Source organism: Micropterus salmoides, unplaced genomic scaffold (assembly GCF_014851395.1).
Source record: "Micropterus salmoides isolate LMB-PRFRI ecotype aquatic unplaced genomic scaffold, ASM1485139v1 Ms_hic_scaffold_10, whole genome shotgun sequence".
Classification (NCBI taxonomy): domain Eukaryota; kingdom Metazoa; phylum Chordata; class Actinopteri; order Centrarchiformes; family Centrarchidae; genus Micropterus; species Micropterus salmoides.
In genome coordinates, this window is record NW_024040041.1 from 20,646,895 (window position 1) to 20,655,688 (window position 8,794).

General features: G+C 37.4%; 1 protein-coding gene across 3 annotated transcripts; it reads right to left on the reverse strand.

The window, feature by feature from the left end:
- Positions 1 to 1,521: 1,521 nt before the first annotated feature.
- On the reverse strand, positions 1,522 to 8,295 carry LOC119890555 (immunoglobulin lambda-1 light chain-like). Of its 3 annotated transcripts, none has more exons than XM_038701875.1 (4): positions 8,158 to 8,295; positions 7,740 to 8,065; positions 2,728 to 2,761; positions 1,522 to 2,027 (listed from the first exon to the last, which is right to left on the reverse strand). In XM_038701875.1, exons 1-4 carry the CDS (start codon positions 8,195 to 8,197, stop codon positions 1,702 to 1,704), a joined length of 726 nt encoding a protein of 241 aa, XP_038557803.1. In that variant the 5' UTR covers positions 8,198 to 8,295; the 3' UTR covers positions 1,522 to 1,701. The 3 variants fall into 3 exon arrangements, with proteins under 3 accessions (XP_038557803.1, XP_038557818.1, XP_038557811.1); XM_038701890.1 differs by lacking the exon at positions 7,740 to 8,065 and adding an exon at positions 6,090 to 6,415 and having other exon boundaries at positions 8,158 to 8,256; XM_038701883.1 differs by lacking the exons at positions 7,740 to 8,065; positions 8,158 to 8,295 and adding exons at positions 6,090 to 6,415; positions 6,501 to 6,619.
- Positions 8,296 to 8,794: the final 499 nt, after the last annotated feature.

Consider the following 8,794-nt stretch of genomic DNA (forward strand, 5'->3'; position numbering starts at 1 on the left):
TTCTCAGCTCACAAGGGTTTGTGTGCCCTTTTGTCCTTTGAATTGTTTGAATAATTAATGCATAATGTATTTCAGCAAATAGTAAAACAAACCTTGTAACTATTTAAAAGTTGGGCAAGATAGATTAAAAAAGTTGCGTAAATTAATATAAGTAAAGTCTTATCTAAGATTAAATGAGTATTCAATGTAAATGTGAATTTCTTTACTTAATGGTAAAGGATTTATTAAACAAAAATTTTAAAATATACTTTTAGAGGTTCCTGAGTATCTGTAACAGGGTTGCGCCAAGCATAGCAGACAATAAATAAAACATCTAATAAATAGTGCACCTTTGATGCCTGAGCTGGATGAATCAATTTATTTTATGGTCTATTACCTGTTTTTCTTATATACATAACAGAAAATTACTAAATAAAGGGTTAATTTTTCAAAAATGTTAATGCCTAAATTGTCCTCCAATTCTGGAATGGCCCAGGTGTATGTGTCTAGTGGCAGTAAACTTGCTGAAGAGATGGACGGCAGCTTCACCTGTGTTGTGCCAAGTTGTCTGCACCTCGCGGTACTTTCAGATAATTTATCACCGTTGATGAACCACACAAAGAATATTATATCGTTTTTAAGCCGGCTACTTGAAATGGACCTGCGAGGAACTGCAATGTGCATGTAGTTGTTAGCAGTATGGCATGCACGCAAAACTCTACATAAGACCGGTGAATGGCAGGCGAGAGAGAGAGAGAAAAATGGTCAACAATAAGCCTAAGTTTAGCTTCGGCTCACGATCGCCGTGCACAAAAACATACATCAGTCGACTACAGGCAGTACTTGATGGTTCTGATTCGACTATGTAAATCCTTAGTCGGGGACAGCCCTAATATTCTCATTGATTTTTTTCTTTGCTCACTTCTTTAAGGGATTCACCAATCCAATTACAAATACAGTTTTTGCTTGCTTGAGTTGGAGGGGAAAAAATAAATAAATCTGACTTTCACAATTTTCACATTTTAACAAGAGGCATCTATTGCAGGATAAAAGCTTTCTCTCTGCACACATGAACATAATTCACACACATTAGAGGTAAACTGACCAAATGTTAATAATGAGACCATCAGTGTGTTTCCAGTCAGAGACAGTTCACTTAACCTCTTCATTTACATGGAGCTATAAATAAGGAGAGGAGGCCTACAGGTGCATCCTGGGAAGGAAGAGAAGGAGGAGTAGAGAAGTGATGCTTCACTGACAGAGGGTACAAACTTAGTTTCATCTGCTTTGTATCTAACTTCTGCAAGCAACTAAAACCAAACAAAGTTATATTAATCTCTGTTATGCTTTTGTTACAAATCAACATATAATAACAATGTAGATTTATGAATTTAAATATACATAGTTAAGAAAGAATCATGTGTCTGGAATCCTGATTAACTGTAATTATCAGTGGGATCATCGTCAGAAAAAAAATAAAATCTAGTTAAGGCTACAACAGTTTGTAGAACTGTTTTCAAGAATACAAATATATACAAAAAATGTTTTTGTTCAGAGATTTTTTATTGAAAGAATTGCAAAGCTGATACGACACCTCCACCTAACTGTCACAACATTTATTACAAGCATGCAGACACATCTTTTCTAACATGTAAACCTTGTAATGAGCAAACAGCACAAACAGTAAAGAAGCAGGTTTGAAATGGTCATTCTGCTCCTCTACTATTCTTCAGTGGGACAGTCTGACTTGTTGATGTTTTTCTCTGAAGTCTGGGAGCCCAAAGACACTTTACATGTGTAAACCTTATCCATGTTCCAGTCTGACGTCTGGATGGCCAGATAGCTGCTGATTTGGAAAGTCTTGTCTGGTTGCTGAACAGCGGTGCTGGTAGAGATCCCACTGCTCACTGGACTCCCAGCAGCCAACCAGCTCACATCTGCAAAAGGACCAGACTGACTGGACAGACAGACCAGAGTGGCTTTGTTGGACTGGAGCTCAGAACTGGACGGAGGGAAGACTGTCAGGACAGGAGGAGGGAGGCTGGAGCCTGAAAACACATGAAGGAAAATCATGAAATAACTAGGAATTTAATCGTTAATACAAAGCATTACAGTAACAGATTAATTTATTAGTCGTGTTGACAACATAACAAGTGAAACTGAAGAAGAAAAGCATTTTAAATCTTCCAACACATTTACAAATTATCCCTTACAATATGAACAGTGGTTCCTCTTTAAAACAAAATCTAACAGTTTATAACTTTGAAATATGATGATGGATTCTGTCTAATTTTTATGTTGCAAACAAATTCATAACAAACCAACAACGACGAAAGTAAAAATACATTTTGAAACAGCCAATAAACACCGATGATCATGGCAAAATTCAGTTAAAATGTAAGCTATCTTTAAGACTTTAAAGTTAAATAAACAAAACAAGCACACAAATTTAGAATTGATAACATAATGTCACATAATCTTTACAGATAATCTAACATAGCAAGAATGGCTTTGCAATGTTATAATTTATCAAAAGTTATGAATATAAATTAAATATCATGATCACGCCTGTCATTTGACTGCAAAAACTGTTTAGTATCAAATCTGAAAAACAAAAGACAATACATTGATGTTAAACAATATTTTGCATATTTTTAACAAGTTGTGACAAATTAAATCATAATTGTCTATTAATATGGATCAGAAACAGAAAGTCTCTTGTTTTACGATCAGTTAAAAAGTACTTACTTGTCACAATCAGCTTGGTGCCTTGTCCGAATACCACAGTGATTCAGTTTGTATACATGGCTGTACAAAAACCTCCTGACTCTCACTAATGAGGGGAGAGGAACTGAAACATCCTGCTGAGACCAACTTTCACTGTCAGGTTCTCATTCCCTTCATCAGTCTGCTTATATCCCAAAATACTGCTGGACTTCAGGACTGATTGTGAATCTTCTGCTGCATCATTTTTCTTTCCATTGGGGAAGATGTTAAAAGTCCAGATTTCATCAGTCTAATGTTGAAAATGAAAATATTCTCTTTCAAAAGAGCATCATTCAGACAATGCAGTTAAACTTACATGGGTGTTATTAACTGCAGAGACAGCATAACAGTATAATAACTAGTTGCAGCCAAAAGTAATCTTCAAACAATAAAAATTCACCAATCCAACTGATACAATGTTAAAGATGAAATTACACAGATAGCTCATGCTATAGTGGACTCCTGAGGCTGTATGTTTTGGCCTATAACAGTGTAAACCATGTGTTTTTTTTTGTTGTTGGAGATCCCACTGCTCTGTGTGTAAATAAGGGATAATTTGGGTGTTGGGTGTAGCATCATAAAGACATAATAGAGAAAAGTTAAATACAACAACACATAGTTATAAGTTCACTCACCGGCCACTTTACTAGGTACACCTTTCTAGTACCGGGTTGGACCCCCTTTTTCCTTCAAAACTGCCTTAGTTCTTCTTGGCATACTTTCAACAAGGTGTTGGAAATATTTAGACTTTGGTCCATATTGACATGACAGCATCACGCAGTTGCTGCAGATTCGGCTGCACATCCATGATGTGAATTTCCCGTTCCACCACATCCCAAAGGTGCTCTATAGGATTGAGATCTGGTGACTGTGGAGGCAACTGGAGTACAGTGAACTCATTGTCATGTTCAAGAAACCAGTTTGAGATGATTTGAGCTTTGTGACATTGTGTTGCTGCCATGTGATTGGTTGCTAGCTATTTGTGTTAACAGGCAATTGAACACGTGTACCTAATAAAGTGGCCAGTGTGTGTATATAAAACAAAGATAAGAATATAATACAAATAGAACATTTACAAGACCAAATAAACTCAAAATTACAAGGCAAGCTGACATGCTGTATTGTTGCAAGTAAACTAAAAGTTCAATCTCAAGCAAAGTAACAGTAGTGTGGTTAGTAGCAGCAAGGTCCATGTCAGGTCAAAGTGATGGGGCATGTGGTCATTTAAGTACGCGTGTAGCTGACGTTCTGCAGTAACTTAAAAGAAATGATATAAGGTAAAATAAAAACTTAAAGTCGGATATGTTCATCCATTTATTCTCATAAAAAAATAAACAACTCTGCAGCAAAAAACACTTTTAACCAAAGTCAGTCTGACCTAATTATCCCCATCTGCCCCAGCTCGTCATGAAGATGGTGAAAGGGTCATTCAAGATGATTGTGATTTTATCCTTCACCCTTGTCTCCGCCACTGACTCCAGGTTGTCCAGTTTCAGCCTGACCAGCTTGTTGAGTCTGCTCGTCTCACCACCCTTAATGCCACCACAGGAAAGGACAGTGCACTGGCTTCTACAGACTGGGTGAAGATCTGCAGGAGCCTGTTGCACACATTAAAGGACTTGAGTCTCCTCTGCAAGGAAAGTCTGATCGGTCCCTTTCTGACGGGGGCGTCAATGTTTATTATTGATTTGGACCCCAAGGTACTGCTATGAGTCCACCCTCTTCATGTCCTCTCCATTGATATCTGGGACAGTGGGCATCCTGTTCCTCTGTTAGTCCACCACCTGATCTTTGGTTTTGCTGATTTTGAGCTTCAGCTGATTGTTGATGCACCGTGTGATGAAGCTATCTATCAGTCCTCTGTACTCCACCTCTTCATCTTTGTTGATGCAGCCAACAATGGAGGAGACCTCAGAACACTTTTGAAGGAAGCAGGAAGCAGAGTTAAAGGGAAGTCTGAGGTGTGGAGTGTGACGAGGAACGGTGCCAGTACGCTTCCTTGAGGTGCGCCAGTGTTGCTTATTACAACCTCAGAGTCACTGCCATCAACTCTGAAAATGCTGTGGCCGGCCAGTGAGGTAGTCCATGATCCAGGTTACATTGCCAGCTTTTCCCTTATAAGGCAGGGGAGGGAAGTGTTGAAAGCACTGGAAGATTTAAAGATCATGACTCACAGTGCTTCCCTGCTTCTCCAGGTGTGAGAGGTCATGAAGATGATGAAGCATCCTCCCTCTCCCTTTGCCACAAACTGGACTTGAGCATTTGATAAATGTGTTAAAATACAGAAATTACAATAAATCATTGTTATCACAACAACTAAAGAAATATTTCATGTTTAATATGATATATGGGCTATAAATGAACAGCTTCAATTTTCTTGCCAATATTGTACACTATGTTCTGCCACATGATGACGTTTTGTTTGAGGTCAATTACAATTAAAATAATCTAGACTTATTTGGTATTTGGGAGGGGTGGTGCTGCATAAACAGTGCTGACTACACAAGATGTTTTAAATCCATTGTATTTAATGGGTTTTACTGAGACCCTGAAAAGAAGTAATGAGTCATTTTCTGTTGTAAACAAATGAAACATGTAATCAGTTGAAAAATATGTTTATCAGCAGTTTTCATAAAATTAGGAAAAGTCATTTAGTATCAAGCTGATAAAAAATGTTAAATTAATTTTATGAGCTGTTAAAGAGGCCGGTGGTCTAAAACATTAGTGTTGAGTTATAGGTGAGGGATAGTGTGAACACAAATGTTTATCTCCTATTGCATTTTATTATAATTAAATAAATTCTCTCAAAATGTTGCACTGACATAGATAGCATAGTGAATTTAAATCCAAATACCTTTTTAAAGTATAACCAAATTTTGTTGATTAACTTGACGTTGATTTTAAAGTAGAAAATCATGAGATGACATATTTTTTGTACTTATATTTGTTTATATGTATTTATTATTCTCAACTCAAGGTCCACTTACTAATCAATATAAATGTTTAGCACATAAATTTGTCCCCAAGGTCAAGAATGAATCTCTGTGCTTATCTGTGTTTATCTCTAATTGGTGTTTTTCACTGCACTGTCCTGAAGAGAACAAAATGAAACAGAAAACAACAAACACTGAATTTAATTACTTCTACTCTTTGGTGTAGAGAGATTAGTGAGTAAACTTTTGTTTGAAAATGGTCTTTACAGAAAGATTTAGGAAACTTCTTTTAAGTCATTCTAAAGCCTCATAAAATGTAGTTATAGAGAGCATTATTTGATATGTCAGAGAGTCAAAAAGCAGAAGTAGTAAGTGAGGAGGTTTTTGTCACAGTGTGAATCACTGTGATACAGCTGCAGAAGCAGAGTCGTCCCATGTCTGACAGTAATAGACAGCAGAGTCTCCTGCCTCTGACCGCTTAATGATGAACTGGTAATCTATGTTTGATGAGGCTTTAGAGTTGAAACGGTCTGAAGAGAATCCTGATCCAAAGCTGGGTGAACTGTCGCTATAGTGAAATCTCAGAACAAACTGAGGAGCTTCACCAGGAACCTGTTTATACCATCTGACAGAATTCCCATCATATCGCTCAATGTTGCAGTTGAGAACAACCTCTTGTCCTGTAGAAACTGTGCGGACAGCAGGCGTCTGTGTCAGCACTATCACTGCATCAACATCTGTCAACATACACAGAAAAATACATGAGTGAAAGGTTTCTGTATGAAAATATGGGCTATTAAAGGAATGAGAAGAATCTCTTACATGTTAGAGCAGTGATGAGAGTGCAGAGGATCCCCAGCATGGTGTCAGTGTGTGGTGTAAACGTCCCTTACTGTCCAGCTGAGAGGTGAGCAGGGTTGGAGTGTGAGGAGAAGAGAGACTGAAGCTTATAAAGACACTGAGGAGAGGAGAAGTGGAGGAAGAGGAGGAGTTTCTACTCCCAACATAGTTTTCATTCATAAACCAACTACATCATGTAGTTTCACAAAACGCGAATCATTTAAAAACAACTATTTCAAATCCTGTTGTTCCCAAACATGTCTTCTTATTGAGTTTTGTCTGCTGATGATTAGAGTTTATTATTGAGTGGACTCCTCAGATGGTAAATAAGGTCAGTGAACAGGACTGAATCATGAGGAACACTTAGTTTGAATATACATGTTTACTTCATGTTTCAGTTTTATACTTTTCTAAGTTTTCTACCAATAGAATCTTAGTTATAATGTTGAATGATTATCCAGTTTGTTTTGATGAATCTTTTAGAGACATTAGACATATCAGAATCTAGACGATCTGTCAGATCATATATTACTTTTATTTGATCATTGTTCAGCTGTGTGTGAGAGAACAGACTTTTAGTAATATATGTGTAATTAAGTGATATTTTTGTTGTTCTTGTTGTATTTTGAATCCTGTTATTATACTTTTCATCAGTATTATTAACTCATCAGTTGTTTCTGTAAAACTTTTTTATCACCTTTTTATAATAACTTCCTCTCACTGAAGTAGCATGCTCCATATTAATGTAGACTCCAGTTTTTCATTCATTGGAAACACAACATGAATTGCTAAATCTGTATGACATTTTGTCAGGTAAATGTAGTGTTTTCATTCGGTTTAGTGTTTGTAATTTTTGGTTTCCAGATGATCTTTGGAGCTGTTCATGAAGAAGGAAAAATACAACTCACTAATTTTCTGTAACAACCATCACCACATGTGCACCGCACAGATTTATCACATTATTTGTATTTAGAGTTAGCAAATGAGAATCTGCTGCAAACCTTATACACTTTGCCTGATAACTGGCAAGACACAATGATTTTTACAACAGAATAACATATGATCATTTGTGTTTCAGAGGTTTACATTTACTAGTAAACATATTTTCTGTTCTTGTCTTAAAGCATGAAAACATTGGCTGATGGCTTCACTACCTGTTAAGAAAAAAAGCAGAAGTGTTCAATGAGAAGGTTTTTGTCACAGAGTAATTCACTGTGATACCCACTCATTCACAGAGCTGTCCCATGTTTTACAGTAATAGACTGCTGAGTCTCCCTCCTCCACGTTGTTGATGATCAAACGATAATCTGATTGAGACTGATGAGTAGATGTGAACTTGGGAGATGAGAAACCAGAGCCATATTCTGGAGAGCTCCAGCTGTGATAAAACCTCACTACATGCTGAGGAACTCCTCCAGGAATCTGTTTATACCAGTAGGCAGCACTGTTAGTAACAGTCCCCAGGTTACAGTCCATGGTGGCTGTCTCTCCCTTCCTCAGCGTCACAACAGGAGGCTTCTGTGTCACCACCGTCACACCACTCACACCTGGAAACAACAAGATGACATGGAGTCAAGAGAAACACACAGACTGATGAATCCAACATGAGGTCAAAGCTGCAGTAAGTCAGCCTCCTTACATGTTAGAGCAGTGATGAGAGTGCAGAGGGTCCCCAGCATGGTGTCAGTGTGTGCTGAGAATGGCCTTGTAACTTGGAAAGTGAGCTTACTGCTGACAGATTAGAAGGTTTGGAGGATGAGGAGCGGAGGTGCTGGAGGAGCAATTTAATACAACACTGAAACTGAGAGTGACTGACAGGAGGAGGAGCTTTGCTTACGTCTGCATGGTTTGTCACATTTGTTGGTCTCTTATCTTCTGTAAAGGGAAAAGTCTGAAATAATTTCTGTCTCCGTTATTGTCAATGTAGGCCATTTCTCCCCACTTATATTAAAAGATCATGAGTTTGTTGTCATAGATTTGGTTCTTTCTTAACTTTCTAATAAATGTTTCACCAGTTTGATTGTTTAGAGTTTCTTAAATTGTCAATTTTGCTCTTTTATTTTAAGATTAAACGTGTTTTAAAATTTTAACAAGAAACATCTACTGCAGGCCATAAACTTTGGCTCTGCACACATGAACATAATTCACACACATTAGAGATAAACTGTCTCTGATTGACCAAATGTTAATAATGAAACCATCAGTGTGTTTCCAGTCAGAGACCGTTCCCTCTGATTGTACAGAGAGCTGACACTTGACCTCTTCATTTACATGGA

What these genes read in the sequence shown, in the direction of transcription:
- LOC119890555 (XM_038701875.1), bottom strand. Translation starts at nt 8,197, where the DNA reads ATGCTGGGGACCCTCTGCACTCTCATCACTGCTCTAACAT. An exon ending in TCTCATCACTGCTCTAACAT is followed by an intron (nt 8,066 to 8,157) that starts GTAAGGAGGCTG and finishes TGTTGTTTCCAG; the next exon opens with GTGTGAGTGGTGTGACGGTG. An exon ending in ACAGCTCTGTGAATGAGTGG is followed by an intron (nt 2,762 to 7,739) that starts GTATCACAGTGA and finishes TGAATCACTGTG; the next exon opens with GTATTCGGACAAGGCACCAA.